The sequence below is a fragment of the Brassica napus genome, chromosome A3 (genome assembly GCF_020379485.1).
Source record: "Brassica napus cultivar Da-Ae chromosome A3, Da-Ae, whole genome shotgun sequence".
NCBI lineage: Eukaryota > Viridiplantae > Streptophyta > Magnoliopsida > Brassicales > Brassicaceae > Brassica > Brassica napus.
The window spans coordinates 14,485,304-14,509,959 of NC_063436.1; the positions used below are offsets into that span (position 1 = coordinate 14,485,304).

The 24,656-nt window shown below is 29.8% G+C and overlaps 2 protein-coding genes, 1 long non-coding RNA gene and 3 other non-coding genes across 8 annotated transcripts; 2 read left to right on the forward strand and 4 right to left on the reverse strand.

Moving 5' to 3' along the window:
• Positions 1–626: 626 nt before the first annotated feature.
• Positions 627–789, reverse strand: LOC125607349. The gene has a single exon (XR_007338509.1). It is a non-coding gene; the product is annotated as a small nucleolar RNA snoR138 (small nucleolar RNA).
• Positions 790–1,012: 223 nt separating this feature from the next.
• On the reverse strand, positions 1,013–1,169 carry LOC125607348. The gene has a single exon (XR_007338508.1). It is a non-coding gene; the product is annotated as a small nucleolar RNA snoR138 (small nucleolar RNA).
• Positions 1,170–1,213: 44 nt separating this feature from the next.
• Positions 1,214–1,370, reverse strand: LOC125607327. Its single transcript, XR_007338487.1, has one exon. It is a non-coding gene; the product is annotated as a small nucleolar RNA U19 (small nucleolar RNA).
• Positions 1,371–2,202: 832 nt separating this feature from the next.
• Positions 2,203–2,951, forward strand: LOC106442002. The gene has a single exon (XM_022717608.2). It carries the CDS (start codon positions 2,373–2,375, stop codon positions 2,751–2,753), a length of 381 nt encoding a protein of 126 aa, XP_022573329.2. The 5' UTR covers positions 2,203–2,372; the 3' UTR covers positions 2,754–2,951.
• A 7,361-nt stretch (positions 2,952–10,312) lies between these two features.
• LOC106443772 (WAT1-related protein At4g01450-like) lies at positions 10,313–12,720 on the reverse strand. 3 transcript variants are annotated; one of them, XM_048776130.1, is made up of 6 exons: positions 12,286–12,627; positions 11,839–11,901; positions 11,595–11,711; positions 11,103–11,490; positions 10,875–11,026; positions 10,313–10,723 (listed from the first exon to the last, which is right to left on the reverse strand). In XM_048776130.1, exons 1-6 carry the CDS (start codon positions 12,468–12,470, stop codon positions 10,534–10,536), a joined length of 1,095 nt encoding a protein of 364 aa, XP_048632087.1. In that variant the 5' UTR covers positions 12,471–12,627; the 3' UTR covers positions 10,313–10,533. The 3 variants fall into 3 exon arrangements, with proteins under 3 accessions (XP_048632087.1, XP_048632088.1, XP_048632089.1); XM_048776131.1 differs by having other exon boundaries at positions 12,332–12,546; XM_048776132.1 differs by lacking the exon at positions 10,313–10,723 and having other exon boundaries at positions 10,944–11,026; positions 11,201–11,490; positions 12,286–12,720.
• A 5,121-nt stretch (positions 12,721–17,841) lies between these two features.
• LOC125606943 lies at positions 17,842–18,683 on the forward strand. Its single transcript, XR_007338189.1, has 2 exons — positions 17,842–18,158; positions 18,420–18,683. It is a non-coding gene; the product is annotated as an uncharacterized LOC125606943 (long non-coding RNA).
• The last annotated feature ends 5,973 nt before the right edge of the window (positions 18,684–24,656 follow it).

The window sequence follows — 24,656 nt, forward strand, 5'->3', positions numbered from 1 at the left end:
CTAATAAATTTGGGATTCTCTTCCTAATGGTTGGAGTATGTTGAGTTCTACTACAAAGGGTGTGTGGTAAGACAATAAACGAGTTGAGTTCTTGGAATAGAAGGATGTACAAATCTGCAGGAATGTAGCTTGTGACATAAAAAATAAAAGCATATCAAAACATCGGCAGCAGCCAATGGCCTGAACTAAGATCTAACTCAAATCTCCTGCGCGGCTTTCTCAAACGTAATTAGAATCATCAGTCCATTTTCCAACAGAGACATCATCATTAGCAAAAGAATAACAGAGCTTTATCATGTTGCTGATTTGGAAGAGCTCCTAACCAGAAATGATCGCATAACTGGTGGTATGCTGATGGTTACTGTCTATAACTTTATTTGAACTTCAACACTTACAAATGATTATTTCTAACTACTTAATTTTCCCAAAAAATTCAAGTTTTGCGAACAAGAGAAGCTAGGCTTAAGCATGCCCCCAAGCTGCAATCAATATACATTAGGCAGAGTTGAACTACTCTAAACGATGTTTCATTACTAGTGTCTAAAGTTTCAGTGGCCTGTCATATTCTCTCTTCTTTTCATTCTGAAAGTGATCCACAACCCCAAACTCTTTCACATAAGTCAATCAGATATTCGAATCTATCCAATAAAGGAATGAAAGATTTGATGGGTAAAAAAAAAAGAGTGAAGCTTTTTTCCACCCTCAAAAACTGATTCGAGTTTTAATATAAGCCTCTGTCTGAACCAGAAAGTATTCAGATATTGCACCTTCTCGCTATTCGGAGGCTATATACACATTCATACAGAACCGATTCTTTGGCAGCTGTCTTTTTGGATTATGTCCGATAGTAATATAAGATTTATGTTTTGATAGCTAGTTACCATCATGAATTTATACATTAGGGTCATTTTCCCAATTTTTATTTACTAGTTCCTTTGGGTCGAGGGTGGTCTCAAGTGATCTTAACAGTGTAACCAAACGCTACAAAAATAACAGATATAATAAGTCAATTAGATATTCGAATCTATCCAAGAAACGGATGATGGATTTGATGAGCAAAAAAGAGTAAAGCTCTTTCACCCTCAAAACTTGATTCGAGTTTTGATATAAGCCTCTGTCTGAACCAGAAAGTGTTCCTATATTTCACTTTCTCGTTATTCGGAGGCTATAATACATATTCATCATGTCAATAAAAACACAAAACAGTGAGAATTAATGTCAGAAGCTTTTTGGTAAGAAGAAGCTTGAAATTGAAGATAATTCAATTGCTCCTCCTCAAAAGAAACAAAAAAATGCCTCAAACGACCAAAAACAATACAGAAAAGTATTGAATGATCATAATTTATGTTTGCCTCCTAACTAAGCCAGATATGAAATTTGCCTAAAGAACTTAGGATTCACAAGACTACTCTAAGGAGGCATTTTCAAACACAAGGAACAAACAAGGGTTAAGAACACAGACACAAAGATGAAACGGTAAAGAGATTGATGTTATGAAAATTGGTGGCTCAACCCTTTTTATCCACTTCTGTACTCTAGGGTTTTGAATGTTTGTGTTTATGACTATTTTACCCTCGCTTCGAAAACGATTGGTCAATTTGGTTTGGTTTCGTAAAACCGATCAATCAATCTATATGCCACAACATTCAATACCGCTTTCGGTTATGTCCTTTGGTTCAGATTCTTCCTGATTCCAAATGTTATTTTAGCCCACTAACCAAAAGCCGGCCTAATATTAATGATAGCCCACTAACCACTGGCTCAGATACATATTAATAATTTTGTAATTTATGATTATTCGACATTTTGAGTATTATTGATTATTTTTCTTATAGATGTTACATAAATAAATGTATGTTAAAAATTATAAGCTATAAGTTTAGCACATATATGTATTTTTCTTAATTAACATAATAATAAAATATAAAATATCTGAAAATATTTATAAAACTTTGTTTTCCCCTTTTTGGAAATTTTTTTTATGAATTTCATGCTTACATAAGTAGACAGCATGAAGTTCATATGTAGAAAACAATGACGACACGAAATTCTAATCTCCTTGGGGGTGGCCAGCTGGTAAAAAGCGTAAGCATGTGCGCTGTTTTGGTTGGTAGCCGTTTCAACCAACTGTTCCTACTCATACACGAATCATCAAATTTTAAAACATTACTACTACTTTTTTTTGTCAATTTTTAAAATTAGATTTATGCTAAATAAATAAAAGAAAACAAATTATTATTCTCTGTCAAAGATAGATTTTTCCCGAATCATTCTTTCCTTCTTCTTGAATTCTCCTGTCGTTGTTTCCTTTCAAGAAAAAGAGAGAGAGAGAGAGAGGAAATAACGTCCGTTTGAAGATCCAAATCTCGGCAATGTCGACGTTCTCGCCATCGTTGGCCGTCCTCTCTCTGATTCTTCTGAGCCTCTCTCTGGTTTCATCGACGGAGATTAACAAGGGAGGAGAGATTCGATTACCTTCCGAGAAGACCAACGGTGAATTCTGCGGGAAAACGTCTAAACCGGCTTCGTGTCCGGTTAAGTGTTTTAGGGCTGATCCGGTTTGCGGAGAAGACGGCGTTACGTACTGGTGCGGTTGTGCAGATGCTCTGTGCCACGGCGTTGGTGTCTCTAAACCTGGAGCTTGTGATGTTGGTAATGGCGTTGGGTTGTCTGTTCCTGGACAAGCTCTGCTTTTGATCCACATTGTCTGGATGATGGCTCTTGGGTTTTCGATCCTCTTTGGCCTCTTCTGATTTTTTTTTTTTGTTGGGGATTAAGAAGATAGAGATTGGTAGGTTTTGAGGTTGCAACCACTGAATCTTTTTGTTGATAATCATTGATATAAAATGTTGAGTTTTATTTCCTAATTGATGTGCAGAAAAAAAAAATGATATGTATTGATATATTACAAGAAAACTATGAGAAATGATCATTGTTTGGTTTGGTCCGTATTTTTGAATCTTGCTTTCGTCATCTGTTTCACAAGATGATCCCAGATTGTATCATCTGTCGGGTTGGTTGCTTCATCTAAGTGGTTTGCTTCCCAGAGAGCGTTGATCAAAATGTTTTGTATACAGGCTAAGTTTTGCTCATTGTGACCAAAATCTACAGAGAAACATCTAGCTTCCCATCTCCTCAACCAATTTCACTGCTCCCTATAGTTTACCTTCCCTGCAAGGCAACAATGCTGAAACTATTGGCATCGAGAGCTCCATTAGCAGCAACCAGTCTCACTAATTTTATCAGAAGCTTAAAGGAAACGGAAAGAGAGCAACACGCAATTCATTCTTCACTTCATCACCCGAACAATTACAACATAATAATTATAAACTAGGGCTTTAGGCAACATCCTAACTCCTCCAATGTAATCCTAAACTCCTAACGCTGAATCGTACTTGCAAAGATCTTGGACAGAGAAGACAATACAAAGTTTCGGAAATGGTGACTTTTACGCCTGGAAGCTGCAGCTGATACGGCGCTTGCTCTTCCGTGGACTCATCGCATTGTACAAACATGCACGTTTGATAAACAGATTATTCTATTAATGGACCCATGTTTAGACCCATTAATAGTTCTGAAATAAGATTCTCACACCCTAAGATTTTCTCTCTCCGTCATCTTCATCCGTTGCCTGCCGTTTCCACCGTCTGAATACTATATTGAAGAGGTAACTTTTTAGATATATGGTGGTTTTGCAGATTGTAGAATACGCTAAGAAGAAAGATTATACATCTCTTATTGTAGTTCATACAAATCGCATAAAACCTGGTTAGTTCTTTGCGCCATGGTGTTACATGTTTTGTGCCCTTTGATACAAGTCTTTATATGGTTTGTTTGTTATAATCATATGTAGATGCGCTCCTTATCATTGGTTTACCAAACGGTCCTACTGCTCATTTCAAATTGTCAAATCTTGTTCTAAGAAAGGATATTAAGGTATGTAAAGCAAATACATTTCGTCTTCTCTATGTGGATTAGTTATAATTGAATTGAAATTTAACATTTCACTGCAGAATCATGGCAATCCTACAAGCCATGAACCAGAACTAGTTTTAAATAACTTTACAACGCGTCTAGGAAACCGTGTTGAGAGATAAGCTATATAATTCAGTTGTTATGATTCTTGAGACCTCGCAGATGACTGAATTTATAAATTCTTATTTGCTTTTTGTTAGATTCGGGTTTATTATGGGCTTCCAACTCAAAACCAATTGGCAATTAGTGGATTGGCCCAAATCCCTTATATATTACTCAAGTCTCTTTCATATATTCGATGTGGGATCTTCTCTCCAATACCCTCCCTCGAGATAATGGTGCGTATAACCATTAATCTCGCAGAATCCATCATACCCCCTCCGAAATCATGCTTTTATTTTCTAGCGATCTCGGTGGAACTGAGCCTTCTATGGGCCATCAGCTAATGGGATGATCGGGCCACTGTCCGGGCCGGATTAATGGGTCAGGGTATTGGGCCGGCTCTGATACCATGTTAGATTCGGGTTTATTATGGGCTTCCAACTCAAAACCAATTGGCAATTAGTGGATTGGCCCAAATCCCTTATATATTACTCAAGTCCCTTTCATATATTCGATGTGGGATCTTCTCTCCAATACTTTTCAACTTTCTTTTTTCTTCATTTTATATTCTTTCATGTGTTATTGTCCTATATCATATGTTGCCAAAAGTAAATCTACAAATCATTGTTTCCATTAGATTTCCTTTATTTTATATTCTTGTTAAACTAATTGTACAACACTATCAAAATCCATGTCATCAAGATCAGGATGTGTTGGGGTCACCAAATGTTTGTATTCATAAGGAAATCCAAACACTGTATTAACCACAAGATGTAACAAAGAATAAACAACGTTTTATAAGTTTCTACAAATCTCTAATTTATAAATTTATAAACCCTTATAAAACTACATTTATAATCTTTTATAAAACGGTTCACATTATTGACCAAGACACTGATTGGATAATCATTTTTGGATTGTCTAGTGGTTCTGTTCCAGCTTCATAAATCCTCGGACGCAATTTCAAAGGTGTGCAAAATTCATTGCTATCTAACTGCAAGACGAAATAAAAAGATGATGTTAACTTTTAACCATGGTCTAAAGATACCTTATACAAACATAATGTTCATGTATTTCGGCAATAATCTTACAAAGAATATAGGATAATAAGATACAAGACTTTTCAAATTCACACATTTATATATTTTTTATAGATATATATGATCAACTCTTGTTTAAAAACTTCTTTATAAAACCTTGTAAAGCATTGAGTTGTACTATTGAGAATATCTTAAAATCCAAATTTATAAGCAGTTACAATTCTTTAAAATACAATGTTCACTATTCGAAAATCTTTCTCCTAACCAGAACTATTCAAATGACAAGTCTAAATCAACCTTTTTTTTTTTTGAATAATAGAGGAACGAAAATCCTAAAATTAATTGAACCCATATTTATAAAGGTTTATAATTTTTTGAAAACTCAATGTTCACTATCAAAACTCTTTCTCTTATTAGATCCACCTGTTGTAAACCAACCTTCATTGATTTTTTTTATAATAGAAAGAACAAATCCAAAATATTACTTGAATCGAACAAAAAAAATACACAAATAAGAAATATACCAATGTGAATCGTGGAGAGGAGCCAACATCTTTGAGGTTTTGAATTGTGATTCTTGCAATCTCTTATCGCCGGCTGCGTGAGAGAGAGTGACGATGGAACTCATCCGACAACAGATGTCGACGGAAATGACGACATATCTCGACGGAGAGAGAAAAATGATCTCGACGGAGAGAGAGAGACGATGGATCCGACGGAGAGAGAGGCGGTGGATCCGACGGAGAGAGAGGCGGTGGATCCGACGGAGAGAGAGACTATGGATCTCGGAGAGAGAGAGAGACAATGGATTCGACGGAGAGAGAGACTATGGATCTCGACAGAGAGAGAAGAAGGAGGAGATGATAGATTGAAGATAATGTAAGGTTAGTTTAGTCTTTTACACATTAATGAATGTGGTATTTATGAAAATGTCCTTTGAGTGGTGGCATTGTTGAATAGTGGTATAAAAAAATGTATAAGTAAAATTTTCCCTTGAAAATAAACTATTAACTAATTATTATAATATATTCATTTTATTAATATTTATATTCATGCATGAGCACGAAATAATCACCGAGTACTTATATAAAATAACATTTTTTCTATTTTGGTTTGGTTTGGTTCGCTTCGATTGGTTTGGTTTACAGGATTGAAGAGTTATGACTTCTATATATAGTAAATTACACGTGCTGGTAGGAAATAAAACATATACATAATCAGATACAATTTTTTAATCAATAATCAGACACAATTAAACCATTCTGTTTAGCAAACATTGTAAGAAGAAAATTTTAATCTAGGCAAAAATTGTAAATTTTATTAAGCAAAAACCATAAAATTATATTTCTAGTTGGTAAATCTGTATTGATGTTTTTTATAATAAAACTTGATTGAATAAAATCTTTGTCCGAATCTTAGCAACAGCGACGGGAAGGGATTTAAACCTGCTTTTTTTTTTCTACTCGAAAATTACTAGGTTTCGTCGAAAGTATCCTAGAATGCAAAACATGGCAAAAAGGAGAAGCCCATGCTTTATAAGTAACAACCGGTAGAGATCCTTTGTAGACTTGTAGTGCAACGACGGACACATATATAATACTATTTTTTTATTATACTATGTTTTCCTGACTTGTGACTGCTGAATGGGTATCGTATATATATTTTTTTTGTTCAACGGTATCGTATATATATAGTACTGATGTTTTCGATACTGATTTTTAACTTGTTTTTATCCTGAAAATCTTTTTGAAGTGCTTTGGCCTTTACTCGTTTCATGTACCATTCCTCAGCAGTATTATAAAGAAAAAGCAAAGCAATACACCAACTTCTTTTTGTTTGTAAGAATATTATTATATATTTGGTAAAGTATAGTGTTAACATGAAAAAGATAAGGGAAAAGAAGATAACACAGTGATCGGGGAGCTAGCAGCCCACATTATCATCACCTTTAAAGAAATAAATAAGCAAAGCATGCACATGATTATCGTTGTGTGACAAAAAAGTTGATTACTTTACGACTATAAACAAAAGAAGACTTCGTAAATTGTGAATATCCGGCCATGTTACACATAATCCACAAGAAGACGATACTGTAACAGCCTTACTTTCTAAATAAAAATAAATAAATCAATTTTCTGAAATCTCAACTTTATTACTCTTTAAAATCATTTCTAACTTCATAAATAAAACAAATCAAAAAAATATATGTAAAAACGTAAAAACCAAAAATCTGAAAAGAAAGAAATAAAACCGCCCAAAAACACTGATCTAATACATTGACTCTTGTTCGTTGATCTCATATGAAAATGGGAAAAAAAGGAGAAGCAAGCAATATAGAAATCACTCACTGAAATATGAAATGCTAAATCTGAAGGTCATTGACTCGGACGCATCATTCTGAATATAAATAATTTAACCCTAACATGAATCGAATATGACATCTCAAGCACCCAAAGAACAAATCATTGTCCTAATCACATACTTGCACACACCACTCATCCCCACACTGGAGTGCACATATAGTCGGGAGAGTACCCGGTCACCTACAGTCGAGAGAGTGCCTGGTCACTTAAAGTAGGGAGAATTCCCGGCCACATCACATACTCATCTCAACATACACCTGTGTTTAACATATTAAAATGAAACAAACAATGTTGAACCCTCTGACCTCTTATTTTCAGTTTAACAAAAAACCTAACCACCTAGCACAAAGACTCAAGACATACTCAGTTCACTAAGACAAAATGTATTAGAATTAAACTATGTATACTCGAAGTCCTGAGCCATGTACGAGAAATTACGAGAATAGTTCTCACTTTTTCCACTAGCTGGAATTGACAAACAAAAAGATGCAGCCAACAACAATACGAGAAGTAACGACTTAGATTCAAAAAGTCTCCGGAAATAAAATTTCCAAAACTGGAAATTATCCTAAAATATAAATTTCATAAATTGGCAGCTTTCCTAGAATAACATTTTTTTTTTAAATGACAGCTTTCCTAAATTAGAAATAAGGAGGTGACAGACTACCGGAAAACTTGCCTGGAAGCTCGACCATAAATTTTGACGAAAATCTCACTAGTGATTGGCCATCGGATAATTCAACAACAATGTGTCATGCGCAAAGCAATGCTTTGTTTTCGATGGAGAAAAAAATAGGGGTAAGCTCTTGATATAAAAGAAAAGAAATGGGTGATTGGTTGAGCTTTATCTCTTTACTTTAGCTTTATTTACTTTTAAATGACTAAATTTTACCAATCATGTTGTACCTTTATTTTTAAAAGTTAAAGCCTACATCAAATTTCTATAAATTTTTTGCCAATCTTGCTTTAGCATTATTTTTAAAGTTTGAGCTTTATTTTTAAAGTTACAGCAAAAAAAACTACATCAATTTTTTTTAATGTATTTTAGGTAAAAAACCTAAAACTTTTTTATATAGACTGTAGAATCTGTGAAATAAAAAAAACTATCTATAATATCAAATAAATTAGATAATCATAATTAAAAACATCTATAAATATTTAATTTATTTTTGGGTGTTCTAAAAATTATTGAAATATTTTAAATAACATATATATCATTTACATATCACATTTTAAATAACTGTAAATTTTGATAATTTATAAAAAAATATATTAATATAAATGATTTAATTGATAAAAATAATTATTTTATATATACATCAAAGATTTCACATATTTATTTTAAAATTTCTATAGTCTATAATTTACATCTACAACAAATTTAATTACCACAAAAATCTCTGCAAAAAAATCTACAATAACAATTTTATAGATACAACCAATTTACTTACACCTAAATTTTTAAAGCCACAATTGAATCAATCATCACCGAAGTAAGTTTTCTAAACTTCCAATTCTAAACAAAGTTAAAAGAATTATGGTTAGAATTTTTAATTACTAAAAACGAAGGGCGCCAATAAAATCTCAATTCACGTTCGATACATATTTAGTTAAGCATTGACATCTTGAATTTAGTTATTTCATTTTGATAGAAGTGGTATCGGATAGTCCATGAAAAAAGTAAACATGGTTGGTGATAAGAACACGAGAATGATCCAAACTCCGTGCATCGAATTTTTAACATATTTAAATGATTTTACACAGTGTCTAATAAATATTTAATTGTTACGAAAACGATTTCTAATCTACACAAAAAATACTATAAGTCTATACCTCTCATCTGATCTCCCATAATTTCTCATCTCCCACTATACTGTACCAGTATACCGCACATCGCATCGATCCTTTAGATAGGCCTGGGCATTCGGATCGCCGGGTCGAGTTCGGATCGGATTCTTTCGGGTCCGGATTTTTCGGGTCTAAGAGTTTAGGACCCGATAGGATAATTTCAAATTTTCGGTTTCGGATCGGTTCCGATCATGCCGGGTCCGGGTCAGGTCGGGTCTTAGATAGTTAGACCCATTCGGGTAATTAGAATTTATCGGTTCAGATTCGGTTCGGTTTCGGGTCGGGTTCGGTTCGGGTTCGATCTAAAAAAGACTTAAAAATACAAAAAAATATCTGAAAATATTTATATATCCAAAAATATTCAAAATTTTATTCAAAATTTGTGTTTTTATTATATTAAAATGTGTATATATACTAAACTATGCGAGATACAACAACAATTAGTTGCCTCCTAGTGGTTGACCCCCATGTTCTCTAGACAAATAACCCGTCTTCGATTCTCCTTTGATGCATTTTATTTAATTTATATTATTAATTCGGGTACCCATCGGGTTTCGAGTTTGGGTCGGGTCGGATTCAAGACCCGCGGGTTCTCTGCAACAAGATCCGATAGGGTAATTTGATCGGGTCGGTTCCTGCTCGAACCAGGTTTTTTTGGGTCGGTTTCGGGTCGGGTCTTCGGGTCCGGAGAAAATACCCAGACCTACCTTTAGGTTTAGTGATTTGGACGTTTTCATATCTTCTCTAAAATATTTTAAAATATCTTATTTCTGGTTTGAACATATTGCCCTTGAACTAAATGAGCTACAAAATTGACTTAACCAAATAATCTTAGAAGACTGATCGATTCCAACAAAACTGACTTATTTGGTGATAGACTGATATACTGTTATCATTAAACCACTTAAATGAATTGAGCTATTTCTATCTAGTATGGATTTACTAGTCTAATTTTTTTAAAGAAATATTTGGTTTATGTAAAAAGATTTAGAAAACGAATCCATTTAATGAATAAAGTCCATTTTCGATACTATTTATTTTTATAAACAAATTACAATATCCAAATTAAGCCATTTGAATGTAAAATCCAAAGTTGATAATATATTCCAATAACAATTAACTGATCACTTTTCTTTTCTTCTTCATAGGTGATTCGTAGGACATGTTGGTCTTTCTGGATGAAAAAGAAGGGTTACGGTAGTAGATCAAGGAGTCATGGGGATAACCAAATGACGTCCTATTTTGTTAACATTTGTATGGTCTTCCTCTTCCTCTTCCTTTTCTTCTTTCTCCGTACTTGTAGGCAACTTCACGATCTTACACTCAACTATCTGTTTACTCTTACTCCATAAGAATATGTATAAACCGATAACAACCACCACAGATCCAATAACGCTGCAATGATAACAAAATAATTTTGAATTAGTAACATGTAGACGATACAATTTCCAATCAGTGGTCATTGTTTCATATATGTCATTAAACTGACTATTTTTTTTTAATGTGAGATTTATAATAATATTGAATTCGCAGAGTCTTATTTTACCTCCCCAAATAAATCATACGATGAAGTATCAAGAAATCGAACACAGTTGCAGACATAAGTGTGACAGGACTAAATGCTGATGTAAAGACAGGTCCACGTTGTTTGATACACCATGATATTCCCACTGTACACATTCCTTGTGCAACCACACCCTATAAACATAAATACACACAATAGATAAATGTTTGATTATGGTGAATTTATATACTACATATGTGATGTATCTACCGCTATAATGACGGTGATGATGGTGAGTTTTTCTCTGAGGATCCAATCTTCTACATGTCTAGTCTTGATCAAGCTAAGAAGAGCACACTGAAGTGTACCAAAGACCGATAAAATAACAGTACTCGAGTATGGACACGGATAGCTCGAGTTGATATTGGCTTGTATAAGCATCCAGGAACTGAAAAGTATAACTCCAATGAATAAAAGAAAACAGCCTTTGATCCAGTTCTCATGTCCATTGTGGATGTTTAAAATCGTTGCATGTTCATGAGAGTTTGATAATGGAACGCCTTGGTAAATCGTAAGAGTTAAAGCTCCTGCTAAGCTTATCATAGCTCCAAGAACGACGCCGTATCCTGCTTTTGTTTTCATATTTAGCTTGTCGAGTCTTGAAAAAATCAATATTAACATGTGTTAGATTATACAATTTGAAATGATAACATGCATGTAGGGAAACTTTTAGGTTATAATTATGCCTAATAGTAAGTGTACCGAAATATTAAAGCCATAATGAAAGTGATGGCAGGCAATGTTCCCCAGAAAGCTGATCCCAAGGTGGCAGAAGTGTAACGGAGGCCAAGCAAATAGAAATATTGCATCAAACTCGCCCTGCCAAAAATCAAAGAAAAACATTGCAGTAAATGATTAAAAATTAAAATGAATCTACACAATAAAAAGAGACATAATAACTGTAAGAAATTACTGTATAAGTTAAGGGATTAAAACTGAAACTCACCCAAAAAGGGCACTGACGAAAAGCTGAAACGAGACGCTTGCGGTTAGCTTCGGCCTTGTTTTCCTGACCAAATCATAAAATCGAACATTTATTTTGTCCGGGACACAAAATTCTGAATCTATCTATTCATATAACATCATTTTTTCTTTGGGCATGATTCATACAACGTCAATTAAACGGTTATACATCAAACGTTATTTTGTATTTTTTTTAAAATACAAATATTCACAACATAGTAAACAAAATTAAAATTGAAAATAATCATTGGCTTGAACTTACTCTTTGTTTAATTTAGAACAGTATGAAATATAAAATCGAAGAATTGAATAAAAATATTAAGAATGTAAATAATTTTACATTTTAATTTTTGTTTATTAAGCAGCTAAAAATTATAAAAATTGAAGACCTAAAAAACAAATAGTCATCTAATTTAAAATTTAGACTCACCGTTCCCAAAAATAAGCGATCGGAAGAAGGAAAAAGGTAGAAATACCCAAACGATAGGTAGCAATAACCATATGATCAATGCCTCCATCAAGAACTTTCTTAATTAAAGCGTTAACCATCCCATTAATTGTGTTAATCACGGTTATCATGATCAGCGGCGCCCATTTTCCATCGATATAACCCATGATCAGTAAGTTAATTAACTATCTGTTAATAACTTAATAATCAAACGTCTCTTCTCTCACGTAGTCTCTATTCTCTTTCTGTCTCGCTCTCTTGCTTCTTTTATCTATCTCTTCTTTAATAACTTGTTTGAGTAGTAGTGACCAGGTGGATATATTTATATAGATTATGCATGCTGAGTTGGAGGCAAATTTTATCTTCTTCTCTTTCTTTTTTTACAACTGAGTGAGCCAAATTTTATCTTTTTCTTTCGGAAAATGAGTCGCTGGCTATGAATTTATTTTATCACTACAACAAGAAGTTAATTTGGGTGTGTATATATAATCTAGGTTGCACGGAAGTTTCATCAGACATCTGCTTCCCGTTTCGAAACTGGAATCAGAATCGGAACCTTGTGGAAGCTTACGAAATCTCGATTCCAAAACGTTTCCAAAATATTTTTGTTAAAAGCACGTTGGAAGCTTACGATTCCGTTTTAGAATCACGCTTTCATTTTTTAAAACACAATGTCATAAATCAACAAAAATAAAAAATCATAATTTTAAATTTATATAAAATTCAAATTTTAATTGTAATGAAATAGAAATATTCAAATATTAAAACTAATACTATATGATATCTTTATGCATTGAGGTTTTTACTAAAGATATAACATATATTCAAATATATTGTTTCAATTATTTATGAAGTATTAAGAATAATTAATATAATAATTTATTTTAAACATAATTTATGTGTATTTTTACAGTTTTAATATGAAATCATTTCAAAATTATTATAAATAAATAAATATTTTATTTTAAATTTAAATCATATAATTTTGTCCTAATTTTTTATATCTTTTTCTTATATTTTAGTATATATATGTATATACGCTTTCAACACGTATCCACTTCCTAATTTTTTAGAAAATCTCGCTTATGCGCTTCCATACGCTTCAGCTTTCACGTATCCACTTCCTAATTTTTTTTAGAAAATCTCGCTTATGCGCTTCCATACACTTCAGCTTCCACGTATCTGTTTCCATTTCCATGAAACATAGTATATAATACAATATTTTTTCAATTTCCTTAGTGGAAGACAATAGTTCTTTCTCTTAGGACCTTAGGACTATAAAATTTTAGCTTATAAATCCTAAAGCAGTTGTTTTCCAACTTTAGCTTGACGAAAAATAAGCAGCTCTTTTCAGATTGTTATCTATCTAACTTATTGTAAACAAATACCTTATCTAACTTTTGAGAAACATTGTAACCTGTTTTGTTTACTATATCGATGTGTCATTAATAAAATGATTCCTAGATTCTTTTAGAAATAAGTTTAAACTACTAGAATAGATACAATAAATGCTCGTTTTTAGTCCAAAATCTAAACATATATTATACTTCACATTAAACTAAATATAAAATTAATATTATAAAAAAATACTTATCCTTCTTTCCTTGAATAAAATCTGCGGAACTACCTCATGTGATTTAAAATATATATGAGAATTAACGATATTGAATAATAAATATTTAAAAATAATTTGTGTATCCTTTATTATTTTTATTTAATTTTATATTATAAACCTTCACATTTAAAATATAATTAAACTTTAGATTTATTTATATACATTATATTTAAAGTTTTTTAAAACGACTATAAATTACTAAATTTTTTAAAAGTTCCATAGTAAAACTTTCTTGATCAAAGGTTTAAAAATTTTATTATAAAAATAGAAACGATCATATAAGCATATGAATAGAAATTATTATTTAATTGATATCCCAAATATATATATATATATATATATATATTCATATTTTTTAATATCATTTAATTTAAATTATTTACCATATAAAAATCTATAAATATTTAAATTAATTTTTTTGAAATATGTATTATACTCGGTTTATAAAAAAAAAAATATTTATACAATTTTAGATTGATCAAATCACTTATATGTATTTTACATATTTCAAAATTTAAAAAAAATCATCTACTTCAAACATATTTTATAAATATCTCATTCCACGAAAGACATGGAATAATACCTAGTTTGTAACTATACTTAGAAAATGGAACTTAGATAACTACAAATTAATTTACAGGGTGCCTTCACTTCTAAGTTTAGAGAAATTCAAAATGTTTCACAATAGTATTTTTACGTTAGTTGATATAAACTCTGTTTTTATCTGATGAAATTGATTAAGCTTTTACTTTTTTTTTCGGATCATTACACTGGAATATTTCTATTAACAACTTGAAAATTATAGTATAAACAACTGTTAATCCATGGAAGAGTTTAGTATAGACGAAAAACCTTAATCGTACGCACTACCCCTTTTATAATATTGAACTATTGATGTTTTGAAGTTATACATATTCAGATTTGGTACTACTTATTCGGATTGAGATTTTGAAGAATCTTATCACTTCGTAGCTACAGATTTACTGTAGCCTACATCCACTATCTTTTTTCTTTTCCTTTTTAATGTTCGAGTCTTGATTTTAAAGTACTATACAATTATATCCGGGTCCAAATATTATGATTCAGGGCCAGTTATATTAACAGTCAATATAGTATTAATATATACCTATATCCGGTATGGAAAGCCCCCTGAAAGGCCTTTTCGACCATTTTTGTTTTGTTTTGTTTCGGTGAAATACATTCATTATTATTAATAGTGAAATTAATTAGAATGATCCTAATTAAAAATTACTAGAATGACTCATATCGCTATAATATTATATGAAAAATCAGTTTTTTATTTGTCGCATTCACGTTGATTTTAACAACGGTTTATTACAATGGTACAATTAATGAATCAAATATATCTAATTACCATTATTAAAAATAAAAAAATATTTTTTCTTTTTTTATTTATATTTCCTTTTTCTTTATATTTTTCAAATAACAGATATATTAATGAACATTTATAAAATTCTAAAACTAAAATAGCTTTTAAATATAATGTGATTCATAAAAACAAAATTTACAAAATAATCTTTGATTTTAAAGTAGATAAATAATCTACCTTTAAGAAGATAATTTTAAACAGAATAATATATATTTGAAAAGTAATAAGTAGTTTATTTTAAATAAATCTATTTTCAAATAATTACGAAAATAATTTAATAACATAAACTATATAAGGAGGTGTTATTCATTGATGGATTTGAATAGAGTTTAAATAAAAGGATAATCTACTGTTATTCAATAGTTGATTTTAATTTCTTTTTATAAATCTAGTGTTATTGATTCTTATATTTAAAATATTTAATTTTAAAATTTTAAAATACAGTGTTATTGGTTCTTGTATTTCTAATATCACTTTTAGTGGAGTTTAAAATTAGTGTTATTCAATGTAAGACTTAAAGTGATCAATTAAAATTCAGTGTTATTCATGTATGGATTATCAATTCATTGTGAAAGGAGTTTTAAAACCGTTGAATGATTTGGTGATTACTTTTGTGAGTAAATTTTAGCAATCACAATCCTAACTTTACCCAAAGATTTTCAGTTGAAATATCAATTCTCATAGTTATCAACCCAACTCTTACGTGTGTTTCCTTCTTTGATAGTATAATTTTCTTCTTCCTTTCACATTTTCTTCTTCCTCTAATAAAACAGGCGTGAGTGTTTTCATGGTGAAGCCATATATCCAATTAATATTGGCTCAATCTCCATTAGTTTCCTTTGTTATTTATTGATTATTTTTCGTTCTCTCATAGTTATTTTTCATCGCCTATATTTCTTCGTGCTTATCATCTTCAATGCTCTTTTGATTGCCAGCAATAAATTATTACATTTTAATTTCAAAAGACTCACGGATCTATTGTTTCTTCTTTTCTCTCTACCGTTTTTTCATTCTTTTGTTTACATTGAAAAGAAATTTGTCAATGACAATATTCGATTGTTTGGGATCTAAACATTCTTAAATTGTTATGATAGAAATCATATATAATTTGTAAATATACTGATATATATTCAAATCAAAAGCGAATTATTCTAAAATCATATATATTTGAATTGATAAATCAAAATTAATAATTTTTAAATCTTGCCTACTTTAAAATTCGTTGGTTTTGAATGTAACAAAACTTACAAATCATTAATGAAGCATTCAAAATATTACACATTTTAAATCTGATGGAGTAGAATTTAATATCTACAACCAATAACACCACCTAAGATATCTTAATGAATAATCAATATTATTCTTTTTTTATTTTTATTTAAATGTCCTTTTTTATATTTTCCCAATAATATTTATAATAACTGTTTTCTATAAAATTTTAAACGAAATTTTTTTATATATAATGTGATTTCATAAAAAGTTTACAAAATAATCTTGGTATTAAAGTAAAGAAATAATTTCTCTTTTGAAATTTATCTGTTATGTTTTATGCTACTTTGTACCGATCATCACTTATTTTGTATTTAAATTTGAAATTAACAAATACCAAATTTTTTTAAAAATAAAAAAATATACTTATACATACCAAACTATTACAATGAATACAATTAGCTCATTTTTACTGAATTATATTAGAAATAGATGTACTTTAATTTGAAAGAATATATGTAACACAATATATCCACAAAATAAGTAGCTGGACCAATCTAACATCAAAAGTTTTTAAAATAATATATTATGGTTTATGATAACATTTTTTTTATTTTTATACATAGAGATTATAGAATGACTGAACATAAATAAATATGAAATTATCATATAATATTATATAATTCAGAAAGTTTTTTTTTATAATTTATATATATGCATTGAGGTTTCAAAAGACTATTATTGCCATATTCATTTATGAAACTTTGAATCAATCAAAAGTTTATTTTTACAATTAGATTCTCAAAATAATATATATTAAATTATAGATGATCTTAATAAATTATATTTAAAAGTCTCAGAAAAATTTTAAATTAAACAAAAATAACAAATTTATCAAAATTATAAAATATAGAACAAAAATATATGATTGAATTAGAAAAATTGATGTTATCTAATACATCCAAATAATAACCAAATAGACGAAATGTTATATATTCAAAATCATATGTATAATTAAATAACATAATATTAAATAAATCATACATATTAACTACAATATGAATTAAAAATTATTTAAAATGCAAAAATATAATATTAAAAAATTATTATAACATATTTATTTTATAAATATTTATACATGTGCATGAACACGGAAAAATCAACTAGTTGAATCTTAATTACTAGACTAAAATTAGATACTAGCAAATTTACTAAAGCCCCATCTCTGACTTAATTAACTACAAGTTTGCCATTCTAATAAATTTAAAAAATAGAAAAATATGTTAAAAATATTTAAAAAGGGAATTGACGACAAAAAAAAATTAGAAAGGAAGAAACGAGTTTGTGGGATCTCTCTCACAAGACATCGACGAAACAAAGGTGGAGCCTTCTCCGATCGAGAGTCGCTGTCGTCCCTATCCCACTACGACAACATCTCCTCCGTATGAGCCGCTTGTCGATTTCGACTCCTCCTCATCATCACCATCGTCCCTGGAAGTGCTAAATTTGTCCAATTCCAAGTTGTTATTACACATTTTGAACATATATTGTTTGATTGAGTGTTTAGTTTCGAAAACCCTAAATTGCAAGTTCAGGTTGATATCAGAGTGTCTCCCGGTTCTCATGCCAATGAACATTCGGGTAAAGAAGTTAGGAGTTGGCTTATGTCACTTAACTCATTTGTGCTCTCTTTTAAAAAAATTAACAACCATATATCTTGCAAGAGTATTGATGATATGTCAAGTGATAAACTATGCTCTTGTGTCCTTATGATGACTATATTTCAGCTTTGTATCGGGCAAAAGTTAATATCTTTTACATTTGTATTTGGTGAAAGTTGATGTCGTTTGCCCTGAACTTTAATGCATTTGGCGACATATTGTTGTTGCGGTGAATAAATAGCTGAATGATAAAGAAAGAGTGGTAGCTGCTTAGGAGAATCCTAATTTCCGCCAGCTTGTGGATGAGTGTATCTACTCCAATGAGATGTGAATCAGAGCATTTTACTTTACTCTCTTGTACATATTTCACATTTGGGATTGTATCGTATGCCTAGGAGACCGCTCTTTGTCTATTTTTGCATTGCTTATGTCACTTTACAAATTTTGCCATCCTTGAACGTTGTATATTGCCTTGATTTGATAATGTTACAAACTTTTTTCTTCATGGTAACCGCAGCTTGAACTTACCAGAAAGAGCTGCAAAGACGCTGTTGATAAACCAATGTATTTTCCTTGTGCTTGATTTTCTGCAGTTTCTGAGGTTGGATATGAGTTTATAAGATATGATACATCTCCTCGCATAGTTAGGTTCCCATGACCATTACCTATAATCCATGTTCGAGATTGTGCTATGCATGAGTCATGCGGTCGATTCATGCGGTAGGTTCGTGACTAGCGAATCGGCGAATAATCAGAGATTAATTTTAAGTTTTTTTTTTCATTTTCTGATAATTATATATATATATATATATATTAATATATTATTATATGATTTATGCATCAGCCAAAATAAAAGAAAGGTTTGGAACTTTCTTTCTCACTACCGCTCGGACTACATCATGAGATCATTAAAAAAAATCAAATTTCTACCTTCCGCAGACGCAGACGAGAATAATGTGATCCATGTTTCTCCAAGCAATAAGGCTTGCAACACCATAAAAGGAAAAATTGAAAAGGAAGAAACAAGATGAAAGAGTTGATGACATTTTCCAAAAAATTAACTAATTATGATATTAATTAACCTAAAAATAAACCAGATTCAAAACGAATGTAAACCGGATCGAAATTGAACATTAAATTAAATTTGGTTAACATAAACTCATATTTCGTCAATAAATCTGCCACAACATAAATTAAAAAATCTGCCACCACATAAACAAAAAGTCTACCAACAATTTTTAGTTGGATATATAACTCTGACGTAAGAAAATAATTCTAACATAAGAAAATAAGTCGGTACATAAGAAAATAAGTTACACAAATCTACCATTTTAGCAAATTTGCTACCTCATTCGAGAGACATATTCTTAAAAATCTGTTTTTTATTCAGATCGGACAATTAACTCTGTTGTGCAAACAAATCTGATGTTTTTAAGAAAGTTTGACACTACTTTAGCGGTAGATTTATTTTCCTATACATATTTTATAAACAGACTTATTATTCTATAGATTTATTTTTTTTACAAATAAATCTGATGTCGATCAAATACTAAGAGTACTTATGTAATATGGACAAGTGCAATTTATACCAGAAAAGCATTCTAATAATTTTTTAAAAAATATGAGTCATTCCGGTAATAAAACAATTAATTTGTGTCGTTTTAGTAAACTTCCTTTAATAATACTCCCTCCATTCTATGAATAGTGGCACTTTAACACTTTTTTTACATATAATAAGAAAATAATAAAAAATATATTTACGTTTACACAAGCTACATATATTTAACTAATATTATTTGAGATAAATAAAATTATTTATAAAATTAATGTATTTAATAATAAATATTGAATTTAAAGTAAATATAAATTAACATCAAATTTCTAAAATTGCATTTTTATGTAATAAAAATACTAAAATGACATTTTTTGTAAAACATAAAGAGTGTATTTTTACGACTCTCCTTTGACTCCTTCCAATATCCAGAGTTTACTTTTTGATAAATGATATTTCGTAGGTAATCTACTGAGGGTCGGTTGAGGACAAACGGTGCGACGGCTATGAAACCAAGCCCGTGTCCCCCCATATATTAATAGTTAAGGGGTCTAAAAGTTTTTTTTATAAATCTATATTTTTATATTAAAATTATAAATATAATAAATAAAATTGAAAAGGCCAAAAATATTTGATATCTTGACAGTTCTATTTTCATCACAAAATATGTAAAATATTACTGATTAAATTTAAAAATATTTAAAACATTATCTGAATATAAATTTTAGAAGGTAAATATTTTTTTTATGGCTCATAACAGTGTTAAGACAGCCTTGAACCTACTATCTATAATTTTCTTATATAACCATGTCTAGCTTTCTAATAATTAACTTATAATAATGCATGGCTCTTTTGTAATTTGTAAATTCAAACTAGCATAACCAATAGTCTTTGTAAATAATAGAAGCTGATATTGTAAAATATCTAATATTAGCCAAACTCTAGAAATCGCTGCTCATTTTCTCAGAGGATTTGTGGATAGTGACGAGAAAGAAAAACAATATCTGTTGACAGAAAAAAACAAAAAAAAACATATTATCTTTAAATTAAAATTGAAATTGAAATATTTTGTAAAGCAATAATCATTTGTTCTTCATATTTATTAGTGAATTCTGTTTCCCTCCTTCGTGCCAACTCTATCGTAAATAATTTACGAATTTGCAAAGATAATTTAAAGAGGAGATAAGAATGTTTAAATCATCTACTCCTTCCGTTCGATTTAATTGTCGTTGTAAGAAAAAAAATTTGTTTCAAAATAAGTGTCGTTTTAGAGTTTTAATGCAAAATTTATTAATAAGATTCTCCATTTTATTTTTCCATTGGTTGGAATAGGATTAGGTGTATAAGTAATTGTGTTTTTATTTTAGAAATATACAAAATTATATGTTTTTCTAATATGTGTGCATAAACTTAGAACGACAACTAAAATAAAATGGAAGCGGTAGTGGATAAATGAAAACAAATCACTGAACATAGTTAATATTTTTCTTTTTTGAAAGCACGAGTTAATATATCTTTTTGAATGTAAACAATGTAAGAGAATATGAATCTATTAAGGTGGCTAACACTCACTACCAGTGTTTTGAAACCCGACCCGGACCCGCGGTTGAACCGGTAAACCCGGTGACCCAGAAAAATTCCGGTTTGGGTTTTGTGAAAAAACCCAATATTTAGAAACCCGCAAAAAACCGCAAAAACCCGGTAAAACCCGGAATCCGGTACCGGTTGAACCATCGGTCGAACCAATAAATAACTTTTACTTCTTTTTTTAGTTTTTAATTTTGTTTGATATTCTAAATTTCCAATTAAGAAGTTAGGTACTGACAAAAAAAAAGTTATGTTTTTTTTTTCAGTTTTATATTTGTGATTTTTTGATTTTGATAAAGATTTCACTATGTCACCTGAAGAAAATAAAGTGAATGATGGTAGAGAGAACCAAAATTAGTTGATGTTATTTGGTGTTAATTTATTTCCGTTATTGATAATTTATTATAATGATCTTTTACTTTTGGTTTATTTTATATTTATAGTTTAATTTATTATTCACATTAGAAATTTAAATATTTATAAATTTTATGTTTTGATTTATTTTAGATGCCATAACTCTTATCTTGTTAGAGAAAATTTTAAATAATGTAAACTATTTTTTTTTGATATTTTGTATGTCAAATGAAAATAAAAATATAAAAACCAAAGTTAAGTATTTTCTAAATGTTTTTAAACATAAAATATATACATATCCAAACTATTATTTTATGTTTTAAAAAATAGAAAATATTAAACTTTAGTTTCTATATTTTTATTTGCATAGCTGATATATTATTATATAATAAAATTAATTAATTTATTAACCCACGGTTCACCCGTGGTCGACCCAGTGACCCAGCAATCCGGTAAGCTGTCCGGTTCAGTGTCCGGGTCGGGTTTAAAAACATTGCTCACTACGTAATTGTCTATAGTTTCTTGCAATTAACAACCTTTTTATCTTTTTTTTTTGTCTAAACTTTTTTTTTATCTTCTTCTTCATGTGTTAGGATAAATACACAATCTAAGTTCCACATTATATATTATACCAAAGAAAATTTAATATAAATAGCGTCTAACTCTATTTAGTATAATTTTTTGGGAATAAGCTTTTTAAAAAAACTTAAAAGAATTAAATCTGGAACAAATAACATTGTACTAAAGGCATCTCCAATCCATACCTATTTTTTACTTTATAATTTGGAGTGAAAAAGTTAAATCCTTCTATTTTTTTCTCTATAATAGAGTAATTCTTTTACAGAGTAAACCATTGGAGTAAAACTTACACTATAATAGAGTTATTTTATTTTTGTGGGAATTATAGAGGAAAAAATAGGTATGGATTGGAGATAGTCTAAGCGAAGAGTTAAGCATCTGAGAGCACCATCAATGCAGGCGCTTGATAGAGTGTTTCTTGGTGGAACCCACCATAAAAGAAGAAAATAGAGTGCTTAAAACGCCTGATTAGGCATCGCTGCTTGAGCTGTTTCGCAGGTTTCACTGACACGTGGCGGTTCGCGATTGGTTTGTATTTATTTTTATTTTTAAACAGAGAAAAAATCTAAAAAAGAAAAAAAAATTAAGCACCCCACTTGGAGTGGTAGCGTTAATGGTGGTCTGGTGGTCTGATGGTGTAGATCTTATTCTATTAGAACGTCTTACACAAGGAAAATCGTTTGATATGACTCTAGTAGAGCGCCAAGTCCATAAAAACATTTGGTCTATAAAAAAATTGGAATCAGAACTTAAGGTTTTATGGCTCTTAGTTTGACCAGAAAATTATTAAAATACATAAGCAATCTAAATATCAAATCATCAACTTATGTCTGTTGACATTTATTTCATCTCTAACTGTTTAAAAGTTGGATCTGTTTGAGCAGATAAACATATGATAAACGAAATTTTTTACCATATTTAGAATATCGTTGAATTAAAGTAGGTAAGAACATATGTTTTTATTTATTAATTTTTATTGTTATTAAAATAAAATATGTTATCTAGTATTGTATATTACTACTAAATTATCATCATATCTTATTCTTATTTACACGTTTCAAAATTTATATTATCTTTAAATTCTAGTAAAATAAACATATTTATAAAGTATTCTAACGACGAATTACATAGTATGTCTTTAACTCTAATCAGTTATTAATGTTTTTTATGCATCACTATTTTATTTTTTAGTCGAACTACCACAAAATTTTCTTATTTGAAAGCTATAATTTTCTAAAAGAATTTCAACTAAAATAATGATAAACTTTTCGCACTGAGCTAAATTAAGAATTTAGATATTAGTAGGGTTAGAAAAAAGAGAGAAAAATCTACTTAACTACTCCATCCGTTCCACAAAGATAGATTTTTTAGTATTTGCACACATATTAAGAAAATACTTTAAACTACAATAATAAATGTATTGTTTTATGTAAATTTTAATTTTCAATAACTTTTGACCAATAGTAATTCAATTAAGTCAATTAATTTTTTTGAAGTTTACAATTTTTCATAGAAAACACAAAAAAATACTCCCTCCGTTTTTTTATATAAGTCGTTTTAGAGAATTTTTTATGTTCCAAATTATATGATGTTTTCGGTTTTCTATGTAAAATTTATTAACACTTAATGTTATATGACCAATGATAATATACCTTCTATTTTGTTATTGGTTGATTTGTGGTTTGGTAAATAATTAATGATATTTTTGTTTAGAAAATATAAAAAATTAATAATTTTTTAATCTATGTGCACAATTCTAAAACGACTTATATTAAAAAACGGAGGGAATATATCTTTATGAAACATTTTTTTTCTAAAAAGTTTATCATTATGGAACGGAGGGAGTATTAAAGTTAGTAATAAAGGCCTTTAATGCAACAGAAATTAACAAAAACAAAGGTTAATTATAAAGGCTACAATTATAAAGGAACACTATGAGCCTTGTCCTATAACCCACCTACTGATATTTATCTTATTTGAAAGCATTGGCTCAATCATGCAAAACAACTTTATTAATAGCTTTCTAATTAATTATATATATATATATATAGTTACGTCATACGCTTTTGTTTCGTGTTACAAAAAAGGTATTGCTTTCTTTGATGCGCCTGAATTCAATTAATATGTATCAAAATTCCGAGACTTGTCTCTTTCAAATTGAACGACCAAAAACTCCAATATGACCAAGCTTTTTAAGGCATTTCGTTTATAGACTAATGATTTATTTCTCTTTTCATGAAATATATGTTTTGGGTCTCGACGTCTCGTCCATTTGCAAATACTTTCTGTATCCACTAACTTGAGTTGTAATTATATAAAATATATAAACTCTTTCTTTCCCTTTGTAAGAGAATCGAATAACTGTTTTAAAATAGAATCATCAAAAGTTAGCAGTTGAGCTACATA